A 23,840-nucleotide genomic window follows, 5' to 3' on the forward strand; every position below is an offset into this window, starting at 1 on the left:
ACACACACACACACACACAGAGTCAATTGTGGAGATTATTGACAGCAGTGTAGGTATATGAGGGCACAGTGGCAGGAGGGAAGAAAAACTGCGTTTGTCTCTGCCCTTTGGCAGCCATATTGTGCAAATATGACTCTCGTATTGACTGAGCTGGCGAAAAAAGAACAGGATTTACATTTAGACTTTTTAAACGAGGAAGACTGCACAATTTTGTGACTGACCAGTGTTAATCTGACAACAATTAACGTAGCATACACAACTGAATAAAGTCATGAGGGAATGACAAGAAAGTATAAACACTTTTTCTCTAAAAGGCAAACAGAGCTGCATTCAGGGCTACATCTCCACTGACATACAAAATCAGGATTACATAATCTTGATATCTTTTGCCTGGCTAAAATGCAGGCCAGGACAAAAAGGTATTTAAAATGCTTTGGTTTAAGAAATCAGGGTGTTAGATTACACAGGGACAACAGTTACTTTATGAGAGGACAGAGACTTTTCCATTTCTCCTTCAGAAAGTACACCTGATCAGTCAATGCACTGCTGAAACACTAACCTCAACCTGCATGCCAAGTATGACAATGAGTTTGGTCACACCTTAAATATCAAATATGGTCACACACTACAAGACTGGAACACTAGGGATGGGGGGCAAAGGCAGAAACGATACATAACACCTGAGACTACACATAACATCCTTGACATCCTAAAAGCATAAAGAGTGAGAGGGGAGGAAGGGATAAGCTTGATCAAGGTGGATGCATTCTCATAAAAACATAAGAATGGTCATACTGGGTCAGACCAAAGGTCAATCTAGCCCACTATCTGTCTTCTGACAGTGGCCAATGCGAGGTGCTTCAGAGGGGATGAACAGAAGCACCTGGCTTTGGCCACTGTCTCTAGAAATGTACAGTTTTGCTTCTTTTTCTGTAGCTAACAAGAAGGGTACCTATACTATCTAGGCTAGGTTTTACACAATTTGATGCATACCACTGATTTTGTTTTAATCTAACTTTTTTTTCTCTCTCCTTTGTTATACTATAATCTCTGTGCTTTAGATTGGGGATTTCAGACAGTCTGTCCTGAAGAAGTGAACCAGTCTTCAACATCTAAGAAGAAGACAGTGAACTATGTATGTGTGTCTGGAACCTACACAACTCTGGATTCTCAGTCCAAAATGCACAAACTAAGGAGTCTTTTCCCACAAGGTATACCTGGTACATGGCAACGATCTTCCAGATGCAAAAGAAATGCCTAATGAATACGAATGAAAACAGACTGTGAGCTGTTCAGGGCAAAGATTGTAATTTAATATACTTGTTTGTACAGCCCCCAGCACAGTGAGGCTACAACTTGGCTGAAGCCTCTAGGCACAACTGCAATATAAATGTTAAATAATAACAATAATAAGTAATAATTAAGAGGGTGGGATCAAATGAGATTTATTCATTCCCCTCAGTTAATGCCACTAGAGGTTGTGTAACCAGTGAATACGAAGTTGGAAAACACAGAATATTTTTGAATATATATGCAGCATTTAAATGAAAAGAAGCTACAACACAAGCTATTACCAAATGAACGATGCCAGACACCTGATTTGTGAGTGTCTACGTGATACTCTCCAGTCAGCCTCTTAGATGTATTCGCATTCATAAATCTTCCTGAATTTAGTTCCAACAAACCCTTCTTGCCCCATACTTTGGGGATCAACTAGCATTGTCAGTTAGGGGGCTAGCTGCACCTCTGTCCCTTTCCAGTCTCTCTTATAGCCCCCTTCTCAGGTAACATCTTGCAATCCTTCCACTTTTAAGGTACATCTACACTGCTGCTGGAGCTTGTGTAGACATACCTGCACTCACTGTGCTCTAGGTAGCTCACTAAAAATAGCAGGGAGCACGCAACAGAGTGGGCTTCAGCACAGGCTGCACAAACAAGTGTCGACCCAGGGGGTCAGGTAGGCTGTGCTGAAGGCTGCACCGAAGAGTCCTCATAGCTATTTTTAGCAACCTAGCTAGTATACAGCTATGGCAAATACATCTACATGAGCTTCAAATCATGGCTTATGGCTGGAGTGTAGATATATCCTTAGACTGGGAACCAAGTATGCTACCCCATGTATACCAACTGCTTATGGTCCAACTGACTTTGGACACAAGCATTTCTTCTCTCTCTGAACCTGTGACCAGTGATAGTGTTAACTGACCATCCTGAAACATCTCCTCCTTCCTGTCTGGTTTGTCCCAGATGGTCCCCTACTGGGAAGCACTTTCTGAAAAATATTCATATCAAAAATACCAGGTCATTGGCAGGCCAAGATGCAGTTTTATCCTATATTAAAGCGTTCCTCTATATTTATCCCACTGTTACAGAAGTTACAACCTGTCCTGGTTTCCTAATGCAAGAGGACAGCATTCAGTTCTATTCAAGATGTGTACTGAAATTTTACAGTACTAGTTTTATAGTGTATACTGTATAAATACACTTTTCTGAATATGGCATGGCAAATTCTTCACGGCAAGAACTGGTTTTAAAAGGCTGTGACAATGTTGTTCTGCCCACATTTTGTTAGCACTGTGAATCCTATTGTTAAAACTGTAAACTCTGAAATGGCAAGGATGTCTTGCTCAGGTTAAAAATTTACAGAAGCAGAATGATTTTAAAATATAATTAATAATAATACATAGCCTAGAGACAGCTGGATTTAGGGGTAGGTGACTCAGTTGACCACCCGGGGTGCCTAGCTTGAGGGGCACTGGTCTGTGGTGCTGTTTTTGTTGTTAGCAACAAAAGGGAAAATAGAATGTTTGAAGTAAAATGTTATATGGTATTCCATATGTGGATTCATTTTTCACTAATCTCCTAGAATGTCTGGACCTTTGTAGAATCTTCCAGACTTTCTGAAAACTACATTTTCATCAAACCTCTTAGAATGTTGTCAGCCACGCCCTCATGGGTATATAAGGGGCGAGGTGTCGCCAGTCAGTCAGTGAGATATAAGAATGAAGTGAGAGCCCAGCTGTGATGTTGTGTACCTTGTTTTTCTGTGTAATTGTGTTTTAAGACTTGAAGAATGTAAGTAGTGACTAATAAAGGACGTATTTAATGAGACGCCAGAGATATCTATCGAATCCCTATCTACGCAACAATATAAAATAAATACTGTTACTTCTTTGCCATGCTTAACATCTAATGTTTCATGACTTTCCAGGACTGCAAAACATAGACTTTTGCTTTCCCCAATACTGTCTCTTTCCCCCTGTAGAAAATAAAAGATGCCCCCGAAGAAGCCTTCAGGAGCTCAGTATAGGAAGCAAAAAGCTCAAGTGCAATCTAATTAGCAGCTAGGGGCAAATTTGGTGGGAAAATATCTGAAACAGAACAACACAGTCTAGGCTTTAGGCAGTAACGATCAGAAGAAATTGAGGAGGGAAGTGTAAATGGTGGAAGTCCTATTACAGTAAAAGCTGTTTTAACCAGCACTTCACCAACTGGAAATCTCTATAAGCCAGCATTTCTGATCTTCATTGAAATTCTGGTTTATAGTCCAGTTGGTGTGGGGCCAGCAGGGGGTTGGAGCACGGGAGGGGGTGTGGAGCGCGGGCTCTGGGAGGGAGTTTGGGTGTGGGAGGGAGCTCAGGGCAGCAGGTTGGGGCATGGGAGGGGGTGCAAAGTGCTGGATCCACAGGGCACTCACCTCGGGCAGCTCCTAGGCAGAGGTGTGGCAGGCAGCTCCGTGCACTGCCTCTGTCTGCAGATGCCATCCCTGCAGCTCCCATTGGCCTTGGTTCCCCAGCTAAGGGGAGCTGCAGAGCTAGGCTTCGGGTCAGGTGGGGGCAGTGCACAGAGCCACCTGCTGAACCTCCACCTAGGAGCAGCCGGGACAGGTCGCTGTTTGCGGGGACCTGTCCGAAGTAAGCGTCCCCTGGATCCAGCACCCCACACCCCCTCCCATACCCCAACCTGCTGCCCCAAGCCCCCAAACTCTCTCCCAGAGCCCATGCCCCACACCCAGGCTACCAGCTCTGCAGGAGCCTACTTGGAAGACTGCCAGGGAGCCTAGACTCCCAGGATCCCACACCGCCTCAGGTTACTTGACTCCATGAACAACTGGCTCCATGGACTCCCTCGGCAACCAGCTCCCTTGGCTGCCCAACTGCCCCAAATCCCTGTGCAAATGGCTCCCTAGCCTGCTCAACTCCCTTGGCTGCCTGACTCCTGGGCAGCTGGCTGCATAGGCAGTCAGGGAGCCCGGGGAGAAAGTTCAGTTTCAGTGCTCCTGACTTAGCAACATTTTCACAGATGGTCAATAATTGGGTGTTCCTCATTTTCTGGGTCACTGCCTTGAGACAGCTGGAGCCTGATTTTAAGAAGTCCTGAGCATACATAAATGCAAATGAAGTCAGTGGCAGCTCAGCACATCTGGCCCAAGCACTGTGGTCTGGTGGGAAACCCCCCCCCACAAGGTTGGGAATCAAGAGGTCCCTCACTCAGTATGTGGCCTTAGCTAGTTGCTTTGCTGTTCTGTCTCTATTTTCACATCTGTAAAATGGGATCATATTTACCCACCTACCCCTCAATTCTGAGAGGATGAATTAATTTATGTCTATACGGTGCTTTGAACATATAAACAAAATCTAAAAATATTAAGTGCACTGAAAAATCAAACCCTGTGTCTCAGTTTTGGTAATCAAAATTATTGGCACTTTTGCAGTTTATGGCTTTAGTTTTTCAGTGCTTTAGTTCTTCATCTGTAAAATGGGGATTCAGATTCCTTTCCCACAGGGGAGTTGTAGAGATAAAGTCATTAATATTTCTGCAGTGCTCAGATATTATGAAAATGAGAACCACATTAAAGCTTGTGAGTCAACGAACAATTCCATGTGCAGTGCATGGTTTGGATGTTATGCAGTAAATAAGGTATGGGACTATACGCTGAATGAGATAGGTAAAATATTGAACAGTTGCCTCATTCCCTGAGCACAATTTGTCATGCACTCTGAATGAGGCAGAGATCTTGTGGGTAAAATACTATGTAAGTAAAGACCATCAGAATGAATATGCACCAATGTGCAGAATTAAGATTGCATAGGCAACATTAATTTTCTGATATTTCTATACTTTTCAGTGCTTTATTTTATAATATTAACATTATTTTAAAGTAAACTTTTCTTTAATATTTTACCTTCAAAACAGAATGTAAGAGAAGACAAATTACCTTTCTGTATGGTCTGTATGGATCTTTAAAATAAGTCTTTAAGCAGGGCAACAGGCCAGCACAAAAAAAGAAGTAAATAAGAGTAACAGACTGCTGTAATGAATGTATCTTGTAGTGCAAATAATCTCTAAGTACTTATACTTTTGAGAAACCAAAATTTGTCATACAGAGCATCATGTCATTAATATGGCTACCTGACATTAATCTGATCAATATCTTTCTCTACTAGCATGGTCTCCTGATGATAATTACTGTATAGAATTTGCATTATTCTATACTTCTTTCATTTACTCTCCCAAACATTCCACAAGAACAATGAGGACTTACTCCTGATTTACCCAGGAATCCTTTTAATTTCTGAAATGTAATTCACTGTCAAAGTAATTTAATCCCACATTCGGATATTTATGTTTCCCTTCCCCTCTCTGAATTTTTAAGAATTGGCCTTTAGGCAGTATACACTATAAATTGAAAACTACGTGGACAAAATTCTTTTCAGTAAAATTGAGTTTCGAGCTAACAGAAATGAATAAGAACAAAAGGATACATCTAGATCACTATAGAGGCCAAGTCGCATAATCAATTAAATGATTAACAGTCCATTCAAGAGCCATGGAAGTTGTAGTTTTGGCAGAAGTTCCAATTCCATAAAATATACCATAGCAGCATCTTTACTACCAAAACTAAATGGAAAATTGAAATTCCAAAGAGGATCAAAATCTCCCTCTGTGGGGAAGGTGAAACTTGCATTTGCTAAAATAGCGAATAGCCTAGGTTGAAAAGGAGTTGGGTTTTAATGATTCCTTGATTACAATGATCACAGATACACCAGAATTCTGGCCCAAGATAGAAACGTTACCTCCAATTCTTGGACATATACAGACAGATTCACAAGCTGAAGGTACTATGAAAAACAAATAATGATAATGTTACTGAAATGATAAACAGAGTAGCAACTCTGCAATAAAAAGGAAAGATTTATTTCCTGATGAAAAATAAAAATATCGCCTTCTATATGTAGATGTATGAGGTGTAGTCTCCCTCCTATAGGGGAATAAAAATCTGTTTTATGCAATGTTGCATTGTCTCCACCTATCCACTTTTAATAATCTTTCAACACATATGATACTTACACTGAAACATATCTTTTTCCGCAAAGCCATACACACAGATGCCTAAAACAGATGTATTTAATCTCTCTTAGTATAGAAATCTGTTCCATACTCCTAATCATTTTTGTTGCTTTTCTTTGTATCTTTTCCATTTCTAATATATATTTTTTTGAGACAGGGCAACCGGAACTGCACACAATATTCAAGGTGTGGGCTATCATGGATTTATATAGTGGCATTATGATATTTTCTGTCTTATTATCTATCCCTTTCCTAATGATTATCAACATTCTATTAGTTTTTTTGACTTCCGCTGCACATTGAGTAGATATTTTCAGGAAACTACCCATAATGACACCAAGATCTCTTTTTTGAGTCATAACAGCTAATTTAGACCCCATCATTTTGTATGTATAGTTGGAATTATGTTTTCCAATATGCATTATTTCGCATTGATCAACACTGAATTTCATCTCCTATTTTGTTGCCCAGTCACCCAGTTTTGTGAGATCCCTTTGTAACTCTTTGCAGTCTGCTTTGGACTTAACTATCGTCAGTAAGTTTGTATCATCTGCAAACTTTGCTATTTTACCGTTTACTCCATTTTCCAGATCATTTATGAATATGTTGAACAGCACTGGTCCCAGTATAGATGTCTGGGAGACATCACTATTTACTCCTTTCTCTTCTGACAACTGACCATTTATTCCGAACTTTTGTTTCCTGTCTTTTAACCAGTTACTGAGAGGATCCATGAGAGGACCTTCCTTCTTAACATAGGACTGCTTACTTCACTTAAGTGTTTTTGGTGAGGGACCTTGTCAAAGGCTTTCTGAAAGTCCATGTACACATATCTAATGGATCCCCCTTGTCCACAAGTTTGTTGACTCCCTCAAAGAATTCTAATGGATTTGTGAGGCATTATTTCCCTTTACAAAAGCCATACCGACTCCTCCCCCAAAACTGTTTTTATCTGTGTCTTATAATTCTTCTCTTTACTATAGTTTCAACCAATTTGCCTCCTGTAATTTCTTGGATGGATTTGGAGACTTAAAAAAATTGACGTCACATTACCACATCTGGTACAGAAACTGATTTAAGTGATAGGTTACATACCACAGTTACTAGTTCTGCAATTTCATATTTGAGTTCCCTCAGAACTTTTGGGTTAATTTGTTCCAATACCTCCTCTACTGACATCTCAGTTGGGGACAGTTCCTCAGATTTGTCACTGAAAAAGAATGACTCAGGTGTGGAAAACTCACATCCTCTGCAGTGAAGTCCAATGAAAAGGATCAAATGGATTTATTTCTTTAAACTTCCCTTGGTGGCCAACCATCACGTTGCCTGGGTTATGTGCTCATGACATTGCAGCACTAACCAATCAGAAGGCAAGTGGCTCAATTTTACACTATTGGCTGTAAGTAAGTGAAGACCTCGGGTCACAGGCACCAACTTTCATTGGTGCCGGTGGGTGCTCTTGCCCCCCTCCCCCGGCCCTGCCCCATCTCCACCCCTCCCTGCCCCTGTTGGACCCCTCCCCGCCTCTTCCCCCAGCACGCCGCGTTCCTCCTCCTTCCCCCTTCCTCCCAGCTGTTTCATGGTGCAAGTGCTGGGAGGGAGGGGGGAGAAGCAGGACGCGGCAGTGAGCTCTGGTGAGGAGGCAGAGGCAGAGCAGAGGTGGAGGTTATCTGGGGTGGGGGGGGCAGGTCGGGGAGCTGCCAGTAGGTGCAGAGCACCCACCAATTTTTCCCCATGGGTGCTCCAGTCCCGGAGCACCCACAGAGTCAGCGCCTATGCCTCAGGTCACCTGCTTCGACTATTTGGTGTGAACTCCAAGCTCCATTGAAGTCTGTGGGAATTTTGCCATTGACATCAATGAGGCTAGGATTTCTTCCATGGCCTTTAAACTCTCTGTATGTCAGTTACTCAGTTTGCAAAATGGGATTTATACTATTTACCTCACAAAGTATTGACAGGGTCAGTTAATGTTTGTGCAGCACCTTGAAGATGCTATTTTTAATATAATTTATTACAATGCTATTTATTAAAAATATTTATTACAGGGCTCAATAAAAGACCCATCATCAGAGTATAAATAGTACTCAGAACTTAAGGGTTAGATTGTGACTTTAAGCCACTGCCCACAGTATGGTATGTGCAAAAGCCTACTGCACTTCCAGCAGCTCCTGCAGGTATGGTGCCTAAGAAAGGCACTGTGACAGCAGCCTGCTCTATACCAAAAGGTAAGGGTGACCTAACTATGTCTTTCAGGGGTGTGAAAAATTCAAACCCCTGAGAGATGCAGTTAACCTGACCTAAGCCCCAATGTAGATGCTGCTAGGCTGATGGAAGAACTCTTCTTGTTACTGCCTCCCAGAAGGGTTGATTTACTACAGTGATGGAAGAACCCTTTCTGTCACTGTATCAAGTGTCTACATTTTAGCACTGTAACCCTTTAACAAAATGCAGCATATTCTTCCAGCCGACCAGTCAAACTCTTACTGTAACCTTCCGTGGACCCTCTGAGGGAGTCTAACATTGCTGTTGGAACAAGAGTTCTCTGTATCCTTGCACATTGGGAGCACAAGAGGTGAGAACATGTGTGGGAATTGGGCACAATGCTACCTTCACTCACTCTCCGTCTTTGCACATAAATGCGAGATTAGACACGCATTAGCTCTAACTTGTTATCTGCTCTTCACTCGGCCTATTCAGTTTCATATCTTGGCGCTGAAACCACATGGTACTATTTTATGGACTATATAAATGTCTACAGTTTTTTTTTCATTCAATTAAAAAAACCTTCAAAACTATTACAATTAATTTTAATTTTGTAAACCTAAATTTTGTGCCAAAACAACTTGACAATATCCCTTAGAAGCTACTTTTTGAGTTTGCATTCACAATTTCCAGCATGTTCCTGTTGTAATAAACCCAACGATATATCAAGTACTTCATTATGATCTTCACACTTAATAAGGGGTGGGGAAATAATCTTGATGAAAATCAAGACTACTTATCAGGATCTTATAGTTTGGGTTATGTTTTCCCCCATGATCCCCAGGTGATACTCTAAAATCTCAATATATATTTTTTAACGCAGAGGATTCACTTTTTACCCCGCATCAGACCAACTATCTTTCCAAGCCAAGGAGTGCTAGATAGAGCTCCCTCCAGATCTCATCAGCCCTGTTCCTAAACCATGGACTGGAAGATAGACATGCAAAGCATTTCCTCCACTAGGGTGCTGAGCATGCTGCCTCTACATTGTAATTGCCCACGTCTGTTGGATGCACACAGAATCTGAATTCTAGAGCTGATGGAGGAATTCATAACAAATAGTTTATTCAAATAATTTAGCCTCTTTTTCTGCTCAGAGAATGTCTGTAAGCAAACTGCATTTTTTCACAAGTGTACCCATTATTCAAAAGTATGAAACTAATTTGCACATTGTTTTAATACCATGGATTGATGATGAAAGTACTCTGTGAGAATTCAATATTTGAGCAGTGTCATTTAACTCTGATTGATTAAATAACATGATATAATATTGCACAGCTAGGATTCGCTGACCATGTAAACACTTCTAGTGCAAATACTTGTGCAGGTACATTTGAAATTCAGTTTCCCTGAATAGAATCATAGAATCATAGAACCATAGAATATCAGGGCTGGAAGGGACCTCAGGAGGTCATCTAGTCCAACCCCCTGCTCAAAGCAGGACCAATCCTCAATTGAATCATCCCAGCCAGGGCTTTGTCAAGCCTGACTTAAAAACTTCTAAGGAAGGAGATTCTACCACCTCCCTAGGTAACGCATTCCAGTGTTTCACCACCCTCCTAGTGAAAAAGTTTTTCCTAATATCCAACCTAAATCTCCCCCACTGCAACTTGAGACCATTACTCCTTGTCCTGTCATCTACTACCACTGAGAAAAGTCTAGATCCATCCTCTTTTGAACCCCCTTTCAGGTAGTTGAAAGCAGCTATCAAATCCCCCCTCATTCTTCTCTTCTGCAGACTAAATAATCCCAGTTCCCTCAGCCTCTCCTCATAAGTCATGTGTTCCAGACCCCTAATCATTTTTGTTGTCCTTCGCTGGACTCTTTCCAATTTATCCACATCCTTCTTGTAGTGCGGGGCCCAAAACTGGACACAGTACTCCAGATGAGGCCTCACCAGTGTCGAATAGAGGGGAACGATCATGTCCCTCCATCTGCTGGCTATGCCCCTACTTATACATCCCAAAATGCCATTGGCCTTCTTGGCAACAAGGGCACACTGTTGACTCATATCCAGCTTCTCGTCCACTGTCACCCCTAGGTCCTTTTCCGCAGAACTGCTGCCTAGCCATTCGGTCCCTAGTCTGTAGCGGTGCATTGGGTTCTTTGGTCCTAAGTGCAGGACTCTGCACTTATCCTTGTTGAACCTCATCAGATTTCTTTTGGCCCAATCCTCCAATTTGTCTAGGTCCCTCTGTATACTATCCCTGCCCTCCAGCATATCTACCACTCCTCCTAGTTTAGTATCATCCGCAAATTTGCTGAGAGTGCAATCCACACCATCCTCCAGATCATTTATGAAGATATTGAACAAAACCGGCCCCAGGACCGACCCTTGGGGCATTCCACTTGATACCAGCTGCCAACTAGACATGGAGCCATTGATCACTACCCGTTGAGCCCGACAATCTAGCCAACTTTCTACCCACCTTATAGTGCATTCATCCAGCCCATACTTCTTTAACTTGCTCACAAGAATACTGTGGGAGACCGTGTCAAAAGCTTTGCTAAAGTCAAGAAACAATACATCCACTGCTTTCCCTTCATCCACAGAACCAGTAATCTCATCATAGAAGGTGATTAGATTGAGGACCTACTCCATGATTTTTCCGGGGACTGAGGTGAGGCTGACTGGCCTGTAGTTTCCAGGATCCTCCTCCTTCCCTTTTTTAAAGATTGGCACTACATTAGCCTTTTTCCAGTCATCCGGGACTTCCCCCGTTCGCCACGAGTTTTCAGAGATAATGGCCAATGGCTCTGCAATCACAGCCGCCAATTCCTTTAGCACTCTCGGATGCAACGCGTCCGGCCCCATGGACTTGTGCACGTCCAGCTTTTCTAAATAGTCCCGAACCACCTCTGTCTCCACAGAGGGCTGACCACCTACTCCCCATGCTGTGATGCCCAGCGCAGCATGGGGAGTAGGTGAGCTGACCTTATTCGTCATACAAGTGCATTTAAAGCCCACTTTCTGCAAACATTTTTGCCAGTAGTACTCCATTGCACATATGTTGGCAGAAAGCAAATATAAGAGAGGTACAAAATATAGCACAAATGAATTAATTAAAAAATTAATTAAAATTTCTAGAACTCTCCCACACCAGCATTAACTTCCTGGACACCACTATCAGCTTCAACAATGGAACCCTACAGGCAACTATATACTAGTAACTCATGGATCACACTTACCTTAACAGATCCAGGAACCTACCCTAGACAGAACAAGAAATTTGTTATCTACAGGCAGTCACTCAGATATCACAGAATATGCTCCAAGGAGAAAGTTCAGGATATACATCTTAACACACTTAAAACCACCGTCACCAAACAAGGACACTCCACTAGAGAAGTAAAGTGCATCAAGAGAACTTGCTTCAATACAGGGGGGAAAAACCCACTGACTGCATACTCCTAGTTGTCACCTACCCACAACTCATAATTATAACCTCTACTTGATGGGGACCACATCCTGAAAGAAATCTTTCCTGAGCACCCTCTTTTGGCCTTCAAACAACCCCCTCACCAAGATCATCATGAGAAGATTCCCACAGACCAGAACCCACTAACTCAAAGTAGCACCAGACTCTGCTATAACAGCAGTTGCAAAACCTGCAGACATATCTCCACTGCTACAACTATTAATAGCACTCCCCTCTCCCCCCAACACACCGGTCAAGATCCCTGGGTCCTACACATGTCTATCACAACACATGGGGAACCTCATCCAATGCATCAAACGCCCCACACAACTATGTGAGTGACATGAGGCAACCACTATGCTTTCAAATGAACTCACAGAAAAATGATAAAAGCCAAAAACACTCTATCACCTGTGGATTAATACTTTTCACAAAACAATCACTCCATATCTGACTTATCAATCCGTGTCATAAAAGGAAATTGGCAGAACACTTTCGAAAGATGAGCCTTGGAGCTTATATTCATGACTCTGCTAGACACCAAAAATCGTGGACACACTGGAGACACTGGTTTTATGTCTCATTACAACAATCTGTAACCCACTAACTCTTTTGACCTATGACTGAAGAGGTGTTAATTGCCCACTTCATTTTGAATGGTATTAAAACTGTGCTTTGATAGCATTTTTCACGCCCTGTGCACTCAGTTTGTGCTGATATATATGACTACACAAGAAGCAGGACAAGTTTTTGCATGCATGCTAATAAAATGTACGAAGTAGACTCTACATAAGATTTTAAATTAAATGAGTACTAGACTACTTGAGATTTTTTCTCCGATCTTATAAAAAACCCTGTGTTAACAAAGCAGAAGAGTATCATTTCCACTCTCAGTTTATTAAAAATTTCTAGGACTAGATAATCCCAGACCACCCCATAAAACTAGCACTCATCATCATTTCAGATCAGGTAAGCTTTCTGCATCTCACTTGTATGTATTAAGGAAGGGATATACACCTGGTTGGTATACCAGGAAAGCAACTATTCATATAGTACTTTTAAGTGATATCTTGTGGGAGATGGGAACTTGGGTTTCAGCAATATTTTACCCGATGGCAAGACAGTGAGAAAAAACAGGGCAATATCAAACTGGGGATAAAAACAAGGGAAAGAAGAAAGGGAGCTGGAGAAGAAAAAGAGATAAGGATGAGAAGAAAGAAAAAAAAACAGAAAGGGGAGAAAGAGGAGAAAACGGACAGAGAGGAATATTGACAAAAGAGAAAGAGAGCAACAAAAAGATAAAGAAATATGCACTACTTTTTGAAAAATGAGTAAAAAGAAGCCAAAGAGAGAAACAGAAAATAAGAATAGCATAAAAGGAGGAAATATGGAAATAAATAGAATGAAAACATGCATAGGAAAAAATAATAAAGGGCAGAGATGGCCAAAGAGGTAGGGAAATACCAAATGTCTCTAATGAAAGAAAGAAAACTATGGAAAAAATTAGAAGAAACTGGCAATCAGTTGAAAGCCAGAAGCTCAACAAAGATTAGGAAACTATCCTGTTAGTTAGAATGATAGTTGCATTCATTGCTGGAGTTAAATTTTCATGCTGCATTGGCAGAAGTTGCGATTCTTCCAGAATTAGTCTCACCTAATCACAGACCTTACTGGAGGTACTGATCATGGAAATAAAGTCTAATCCTAACATAGACCAATGTGAGAAATATACTAGAAAATGCTGTGACATTGTATGAAAAGGAAGTTAACCATTTTTTCACTGTTGCACAATGGCACTAAATTTGATATAAAATGTATCAATGGAAAAGTTACAATTTGTCAAGAATGATTATCCTGGTTAAAATCATGTATCATCACTGTATCTGAAGTTCTGAATATTAGCTAGGTATTTGTATCTTAAATGTTCTTGTGGTGACACCCACAAGTCTCGCTAGCCCATTGTGAATGGACTATTCAAGCTTGATGGACCATTAAGAAGAATTAACTCTCCAGATAGTTCTTCCCGAGGACACCTCAGACAACAAGGAGTCAATGCAAAACATTTAAGGGCTTGTGATGTGGACATGTGACCTTGGACTGCATCTGCTCCAAGTCTTTGGACTGTGGATTTACAATTAAAAGGAGTATTTTGAACAATGGACTGAGGACCTTCCAATCTTTTGGAAGTTACCAGACAGACTTTTGCAAACCAGCAGCCTATTCCATCACTGCTACACACCTGATTTAAGGAATTTGCAATCATTTGTATGTATGTATTCTATTAACCATTTATAATTCCATTCTATTCTTTTATTAATATATCTTTAGTTAGTTTACTAAGCATTGGCTGACAGCATGATATTTGGGTAATATCTGAGATACACACTGACCTGGGGGTAAATGTCTGATCCTTTGGGATTAGTAGAACCTCACATATGGTGAATTGGGTTTTCAGTAACCTCTACAGTAGATCTGTCTTTCTGGATGGGAGCCAAGGGCTGGAATGCTTAAAGGGAACTTGGCCTTACACACTTTGCTACACATAAATAGTCAGATTAGATAGATATATATTCTCATATAAATATAATATATTGAAAGTGCATTAGTTTCCATCAAAATATTCTGAACATCAAGTACAATAAGTTTGGATGTTTTTTTCCCTCCCCACCATTATGGCCAATTCTTCTTTCATTTCAAATTCCTATCTATTGGCCAAATCTATTCCTGAAACAATCTCCTTCACCCTATCCACAACAGCCCCTATGTTTAGTAATATTACACTGGAGAATATGGAGAGCACTTTATCCTTGGTTCTGTCTTTTCATCTTATGGTAATCTGTTTTAATAATGTCTCCTGTGCTCCATAGTTAGGGTCTGGAAGGATGTGGAGCTGTTGCGTTTGGTTTAAGGTCCAATACTATTAACATTTTATCTGAACTGGCATGTTCATTGCTACTCTTAATGCGAACAACATTTTTTCCTGTTAATTTTCACATAAGATGCAGCAAATGTAGCTTTGTGACATGTACATCCAACTATCTAGATGTGTTGGAGTTTTCCAAATGTAAAATTTTTTGCACATGCCCCCCTCCCAATTTGCTGCTTGGCTTGTACTGAGCATGCTCAATAACACTGCTGAAGCCGGCTGCCCCTCCCCCCATGCTATCGGCAGGCACTGGTCATCTCTGATCACCATGAAAAGAGGGAAGGGGGTTTATTCTTGTCCATGAAAGTCTAAAGTCTCATGATAAGCATCAGCACTTTACATTATTAAATCCAGTTCCAGGCTTTTCCCACACTTCCTACCTACTTACATACTTTTAACGTGTCCCTGCCGACTACTGTTTCTCACATACTTTGGAATGCAACATATTGCAATACATCTGCACGTGCACACATACACGGCTCCCATTAATCCAAGTTGGGGGTCACTTGCATAAAGTAAAAGAAAACCTGTAATATATGCAAATTAGATGGCTTTGCTGGAAAATAATGAAAAATAACTAAACTTAAGTGGATGTACATCTCTGTAAAACCTGTTCTATAATCTTTTCATTTTTTGTTTTTATTTACATTTGATATTCATTCTGATGTGATAAAATATTGTAATACTTTTTCAGCTTTAAAAGCAAACTCATAAAATCCACTTTTTTGACTACTTTAACAGGATTACTGAATTCTGCCAATGACTAATGAATATAATGCTTTGTAATTTTATATTTAATTCCACAGGTGTGATTTTAAAGGATGTAGTGCACAGGATCACTAAGCTGCTTGTACAGGAAAGTATTTTAAATTAATGTCCTTGGAAGTAATTTAAACAGAAAAGAGAAAGCACTGGAGTTGTGAAAATAAACTCTCTAAAGTCAATCTTCCATATGCAGTACAAAAGAGCAGTAAAGACTACATATGCCTAACCCAAAATAAATTGTCATATGAAATACTTGGTAGTATAAGTTGCAACAAATGCACATCTTTTGGTGTTTATAATTGTTTTAAGGTGATGAAATTTTGTAAACAATTGTCTGTTCCTGAAGAGAGGATTTTAAGCAACCAGCTAGAAGCATACTGTTAATTACAAATGGGCTATGTGCTAATTATCTACAATTAATAGGGCTAGCTCAATTTATCATGTTCTTAAGAAAGTGAGATTCAGGTGGTCAGAAATTTATGAGGAAAACCGTTTACAATATCAGCTTTTCTTTTAATCAAAATAGATACGCACACTGTAATTTGCATAGCAACAATTTTCTCTATCACGCAACATATTTTCATAGCTCTTCCACTGGGACAAAAACCAAAACACAAGAAAAAAACATGTTCATGTAAATGCAGAGCTTCAAAAATGATGAAGACAATTTTACCTGTAGAAGCTTCCACCTTGTGTTCAGGTCTTCCAGGCAGTTGAGATTATATGGAGAAAGCTGTATATCAGAGGAGGTGAACTGGTGAGCAAGGTCATTGACATGATTCACATTTTCTTTAATGGGTGCAATTTCTGCTCGGTAAACCTGTGTAAATGAAACATAAACAGTATGTTTATATAAACAATAATCACCGAAGTTATGGTCTTCACTATTTGATAATTGACCATGAGGGAGATTCTGGCAATTTTTTAAAACTGAAAAATGTAGATTCAGGTCAACAGAAAACATTTTGAAAGTTCGTGTTGAATTCCACTGAATTGTTTCAGACTGAGAAAAAAACGAAACAAAAAACCCCCTCAACTAAATGTTTAGTTTTGATTTTTTGAAATGAAATGTTTTGATATTTTTATTTGAAATTACTTCGTTTTGAATTTTACCTCCATTGTATTTTTTAAAAGGTGAAAAACCCTTAAAAATGAAACTCTTTCATTCAACTCCAAACTACTATCTGTTTTTTCCCCTTCACACATTTTGGTTTAGCCAGAGAACTGAAAAATTAGTGACAGGTTTCAGAGTAACAGCCGTGTTAGCCTTTATTCGCAAAAAGAAAAGGAGTACTTGTGGCACCTTAGAGACTAACCAATTTATTTGAGCATAAGCTTTTGTGAGCTACAGCTCACTTCATCGGATGCATACTGTGGAAAGTATAGAAGATCTTTTTATACACACAAAGCATGAAAAAAATGGGTGTTTACCACTACAAAAGGTTTTCTCTCCCCCCACCCCACTCTCCTGCTGGTCATAGCTTATCTAAAGTGATCACTCTCCTTACAATAAGAAAAGGAGTACTTGTGGCACCTTAGAGACTAACCAATTTATTTGAGCATGAGCTTTCGTGAGCTACAGCTCACTTCATCGGATGCATACTGTGGAAACTGCAGAAGACATTATATACACAGAGACCGTGAAACAATACCTCCTCCCACCACACTCTCCTGCTGGTAATAGCTTATCTAAAGTGATCATCAAGTTGGGCCATTTCCAGCACAAATCCAGGTTCCCCCCCCATACAAACCCACTCTCCTGTTGGTAATAGCTTATCTAAAGTGATCACTATCCTTACAATGTGTATGATAACCAAGGTGGGCCATTTCCAGCACAAATCCAGCGTTAAACAAGAATGTCGGGGGGGGGGGAGGGGAGGTAGGAAAAAACAAGGGGAAATAGGTTACTTTGCATAATGACTTAGCCACTCCCAGTCTCTATTCAAGCCTAAGTTAATTGTATCCAATTTGCAAATGAATTCCAATTCAACAGTCTCTCGCTGGAGTCTGGTTTTGAAGTTTTTTTGTTGTAATATCGCAACTTTCATGTCTGTAATCGTGTGACCAGAGAGATTGAAGTGTTCTCCGACTGGTTTATGAATGTAATAATTCTTGACATCTGATTTGTGTCCATTTATTCTTTTACATAGAGACTGTCCAGTTTGACCAATGTACATGGCAGAGGGGCATTGCTGGCACATGATGGCATATATCACATTGGTGGATGTGCAGGTGAACGAGCCTCTGATAGTGTGGCTGATGTTCTTAGGCCCTGTGATGGTGTCCCCTGAATAGATATGTGGGCACAGTTGGCAATGGGCTTTGTTGCAAGGATAGGTTCCTGGGTTAGTGGTTCTGTTGTGTGGTATGTGGTTGCTAGTGAGTATTTGCTTCAGGTTGGGGGGCTGTCTGTAGGCAAGGACTGGCCTGTCTCCCAAGATTTGTGAGAGTGTTGGGTCATCCTTCAGGATAGGTTGTAGATCCTTAATAATGCGTTGGAGGGGTTTTAGTTGGGGGCTGAAGGTGACGGCTAGTGGTGTTCTTTCTTTGTTAGGCCTGTCCTGTAGTAGGTGACTTCTGGGACCTCTTCTGGCTCTATCAATCTGTTTCTTCACTTCCACAGGTGGGTATTGTAGTTGTAAGAATGCTTGATAGAGATCTTGTAGGTGTTTGTCTCTGTCTGAGGGGTTGGAGCAAATGCGGTTGTATCGTAGAGCTTGGCTGTAGACAATGGATCGTGTGGTGTGGTCAGGGTGAAAGCTGCAGGCATGTAGGTAGGAATAGTGGTCGGTAGGTTTCTGGTATAGGGGGGTGTTTATGTGACCATCATTTATTAGCACTGTAGTGTCCAGGAAGTGGATCTCTTGTGTGGACTGGATCAGGCTGAGGTTGATGGTGGGATGGAAATTGTTGAAATCATGGTGGAATTCCTCAAGGGCTTCTTTTCCATGGGTCCAGATGATGAAGATGTCATCAATATAGTGCAAGTAGAGTAGGGGCGTTAGGGGATGAGAGCTGAGGAAGCCTTGTTCTAAGTCAGCCATAAAAATGTTGGCATACTGTGGGGCCATGCGGGTACCCATAGCAGTGCCACTGATCTGAAGGTATACATTGTCCCCAAATGTAAAATAGTTATGGGTAAGGACAAAGTCACCAAGTTCAGCCACCACGTTAGCCGTGACATTATCGGGGATAGTGTTCTTGATGGCTTGTAGCCCATCTTTCTGTGGAATGTTGGTGTAGAGGGCTTCTACATCCATAGTGGCTAGGATGGTGTTATCAGGAAGATCACCAATGGATTGTAGTTTCCTCAGGAAGTCAGTGGTATCTCAAAGGTAGCTGGGAGTGCTGGGAGTGTAGGGCCTGAGGAGGGAGTCTACATAGCCAGACAATCCTTCTGTCAGGGTGCCAATGCCTGAGATGATAGGGCACCCAGGAAATCCTATAGTTTCCATAGTATGCATCCGATGAAGTGAGCTGTAGCTCAAGAAAGCTTATGCTCAAATAAATTGGTTAGTCTCTAAGGTGCCACAAGTACTCTTTTTTTTGAAAAATCAGTAATTCACATAGCTTTAGTTCTGAGCCCCAAACGGAAAGGAAGGAACATACTGATCATGAATATCCACATTCTTTTTATATAGCATGGCCTTCATTGTGCCTTCCGGGCACAACTTGCATTTGAGTGGTTGCATGTTCAGCAGGATCATCAAGGAAAATTTTGGCCAGCTCAGCCAGATTTTCTCCTTGGGCTCCCAAGGGAGCATTCACTTTAGCAGCTGTTTCCTGACCCTTTAAATATGTGTAGCATTTGTCCCCTATTGTGGTGGGTCAGTATGTTTCAGCCTTAGCCCTCTGGAGGCGATATTGCTGCCGGTGATACCAACACGGAGCAACAGCTCTGTGTCCTAGTGGGGAAATCGTGGCCACACTGAAGTCAATGGCAAAACTCCCACTGACTTCAACAGAGCCATGATTTAGTCCAATGTGCCAGAAGCATGTAAAGCAGGGATCGGCAACCTTTGGCATGCAGCCTGCTAGGGTAAGCCCCCAGTGGGCCAGGCCAGTTTCTTTAGCTGCTGCGTCCGCAAATTCGGCCAATTGCAGCTCCCACTGGCCACGGTTACTCACCTCACCCTTTCACAAGTCCGACACCAGGGAAACTCCAGTCATCTCATTGGAGTTACTCCTGATTTATACTATTATTAGTTGAGAGAATCCAGCTCGTGGTGTGGCGATGGGGGCAGAATTTGGCACTTGCAGTCAGATCTTGCAAAGGCTTCCATATGTGCTTAACTTAAGCACGTGAGGAAAAAAAAATGAGGATAGTAAGGCTTTAAGTAAAAGACAGGCATATGTCTTTGCAGGATTAGGGTCTTAGTGAATATAGATATGCGCAGTGAATATTGGCATACATATTATTTCATGTGCAGTAAACTATATATAACTATCTTACCTGTTTCATTTAGTTACTGATAAAAATAGTCCACATAATATTTTATACATGAAATATTTTTTAATAAATGCCCCATCTCTTCCACCCCCCAAAATTCAGAAAATAAATTCAGTGCTAGCAACTTGATATCTTGAGAAATATCAATAGAGCATGTGGAGGGGAGAAAAAAAGGTTTGATAAAAAAAAATCAGTTTCAAGCATCCCTGGGGGAATATTACAATAAACTACGAAAATAAGGAAAAAAAAAACCCTCTGAAAAATACTTTTACGACATCTTTTCAAGACTTCAGAGGTTCAAGACAATATACTATGAGCTAATGCCATGCTATGTTCATGCACTCAAGAAGATGATTGATTTGCTTCATTTGTATTAATATTCCTACATGAAAACAGCTACAGATTTCATTTTCTACTTTTATTTGCAGAATTGAAATGTTTTTTCATTGTTCACTGGACTGAACTTTTAACTCTCCCCCCCTCCATTTCACTACTCTACCAATAAAATTCAGGCCATTTCATTGATCAAACAGAAAAGAGAAATAGAGTGAATGGAAGTACGTGCACATAATTCAAATAAGCACTTCTATTTCCAGTTTGTTTATACTGATTTAACACACAATTTGGAGAAAAGAAGATTCTGTTCTCCTGCCAACATGTTCTGGACCTCTCTTGGTAAGTGACTAAAAGTCATCGTTTGAAAACTAGCAATAGTATAAGCCATTTTATTCTTAAATCCTTGTAGCCATATTTGGACCTTCCAAATTACATTGCTTATAGTGAAAAATTCCACCTTTTATCCAAACCTCTGGTCATCCAACTTAATTGTGTGTCTCCTATTCCATTCAGTTATATGGGGTTCTAATGTTGGTTACTGTGAATAAGTTACAAACTTCAGTTAGGACAGGAAAATAGAAGTACCCTTTTAATTGTTCGGGGCTGAATTAAATGGGAAATCTAGATTATCGATTCTCAATCTGTAAACTTCATTCTTTTGTGTGTCAAACTCTGAGGTGAATGAAGCTCTTACCACATCCATTGTAGCCAATTCAGCATCTCTCAGGACTGAAAACATACCTACTCAATCTAACATCATAAAAAAGTCCAATAATCATTTTAATGGATGTACTATGTATGTAGAAATTTATATTGACAAAGCATATGAGAATTCTCATACATGACCTTTTTGCAAAAAAGCAAGATTTAGTAAATTAAGTTGAATTTACTTAATAAATAAGTAGATAATAGTCCACATAAAGTTTGCACACATATGAACTAAGGACAAACCTTTGAACTCTGTAGTCTTTGTAAACTTTTTTCTAGTCAATCTTATGTACGTGTTCATGCAGCATTAATAAAATATTAATTGAAAAACATCAGCACCCTAAATTGCCTCTAGATTCCCTGGGGCATAAGGACCTGATCCTGCACTATTGAAGACAATGGGATTTTTGCCATTATATTTAATGGAAGAAGGATCAGACCTTAACTGAAGAAAGTAGTTTACACAAACCAGTTAAGCATATTCTTACCTTTAAGCATGTGCTTAAATCCCAGCTTGGCTTGAGAACATGTTTCAGTGCTTTGCTGACCTGGGGCATAACTGAATAAGTTCAGATATTTAGATACTGGTCTTTATTTCTATATGTGCAAAATTGCACTTGTAATTATTTGCCTCTAAAATTGGCTCAGAAATATTGGGCCCAATTGAAAGTGACATAAATGGTCACATTGGGTTTGTCTAGATTAAGAAGAGGCTGAGGAAATGTTGAGATTAGCTAGTATGTGTTAGTGACCTAAACATGACCTCTTATTCTTATCTAGACAAACCAGTTGATAAGATGAAATAAGTGTAAGAAGGTGATTTTTTTATATGTTGAAAGGGCTGAAATGTGGATGTGCAGCAGGAAAAGCAACCAAGGCATAAGGAGGACGTAGAATGGCCTAAGATAAGGCATATCTACACCCTTCCTCCCTGCACACAATTTATTTTATATTTCACTCTTCTAATAGTTGCTTTTCCTACTACAACCTCATTCTTCTGCATGTGAATTACACTGATTTATGCTTACTATGCTGATTTTTCAATATGTCCCTCTGAATTCAATTATTAATGTATTTTTATTAAAATTTCTATTAACTTGATACACACATAGCAACTTAAAACAAAAACAAAAAAAACCCACTTATTCAATGCTCTATTGATATATAATTAATCCAAATCATTTTCTAAATAAAAAAGCAAGTGAGAAAAAGAAAAGTTTGTCCACATTAAGATCTGAACTCCATAGGACATTGTATTATTTCAAAAACCAAGTTAAGCAAGATACATTATTAGTGATAACTTGTCTACTTCTCCTAGAGTACATAAACCCACAACTGTGGGCTTGTCCAGAGACTGAAGCTGTGATATTGTAGCACCATAGTGTAGACACTTTCTATATTGAAAGGAGGATTTATTTTTTGCCTCTGTAGTTAATCCACCCCATTGAGAAACAGAAGCTAAATCGATGTAAGAATTCTTCCACTGACCTAATGGTGTCTATGCTGGGATGTAGGTCAGCTTAAGTACATCTCTGAGGGGTAGCTAGGTTAACCTAAATTTTAAGCATAGACCAGGTCTGAGATGTTTTAGCTGTGGAATGAGAGGAAGTTAGCTCTAATTCTGTTTTGTTTAAAATAATTATTTTAAAGTTTAGTCTTTTTTGTACTGAAACTACTTTTATAACTATCACATTTACATATATATAGGCTGATCAACACATCCTCTCTCCAAATTTGGTTTCCTTTAATTATAAAATGTTTATAATCAGCTACACCATACTTCAAAGAGAAAACCAATAAAGAATTAACTTGACATAGATTTAAAAGCAAATGGACCCTCAGCTTGGAAGCCTCAGGATGATGGAAGTTGATATAACTGTGATTACACTTTGAATCATCAATTCCCTTCAGTTTTCTCATGCCTTCATATTTCTTTCATTTACTATTTCCCCTTTAATGAAAAAAAGGCAGTGTGCATATTTTTACAGAAGAAAGATTTAAAGAATTGTAACAAGTTCCTTGTTCAAGAACAAAACAAAAAACCAAACTAAGGGCCCTCTGACATACATATACACATACTGAGCAGTATTATACTATACAAATAGTCCCAATGAAATCAGTGAAACTACTCAAGGTGTAAATTACTCCTCAGTGTGAGCAACGATTGGAACATCAGTCCCCAAATTATTTTCATTATGAATGGAGAGCTGGGTGCATTTTGAAGAAGCCTTATTGAGGGTGCCTGAACAAACCATCCCGATGTGCAGAAAGAACAGCAAATATGGCAGGCGACCAGCTTGGTAGAGAAATAACAGAGAAATCTTTGGTGAGCTTAAACACAAAAAGGAAGCTTACAAGATGCGGAAACTTGGACAGACGACTAGGGAGGAGTATAAAAATATTGCTGGAGCATGCAGGGGTGTAATCAGGAAGGCCAAAGCACAATTGGAGTTGCAGCTAGTAAGGGATGTGAAGGGTAATAAGAACAGTTTCTACAGGTATGTTAGCAACAAGAAGGTGGTCAGGGAAAGTGTAGGACGCTTACTGAACGGGGGAGGCAACCTAGTGACAGATGATGTGGAAAAAGCTGAAGTATTCAATGCTTTTTTTGCCTCAGTCTTCA

At 40.1% G+C, this 23,840-nt stretch overlaps 1 protein-coding gene across 3 annotated transcripts in view; it reads right to left on the bottom strand.

Moving 5' to 3' along the window:
* DMD (dystrophin) overlaps positions 1-23,840 on the bottom strand; it is a 1,498,644-nt gene that overhangs the window by 209,632 nt on the left and 1,265,172 nt on the right. For all 3 annotated transcript variants that reach the window (XM_077807212.1, XM_077807209.1, XM_077807208.1), the window contains one exon: positions 16,397-16,543. In XM_077807212.1, the coding sequence (XP_077663338.1) occupies positions 16,397-16,543 (147 nt within the window). The remainder of the gene's footprint in view (positions 1-16,396; positions 16,544-23,840) is intronic.

This window comes from Eretmochelys imbricata, chromosome 1, assembly GCF_965152235.1.
Source record: "Eretmochelys imbricata isolate rEreImb1 chromosome 1, rEreImb1.hap1, whole genome shotgun sequence".
Lineage (NCBI taxonomy): Eukaryota > Metazoa > Chordata > Testudines > Cheloniidae > Eretmochelys > Eretmochelys imbricata.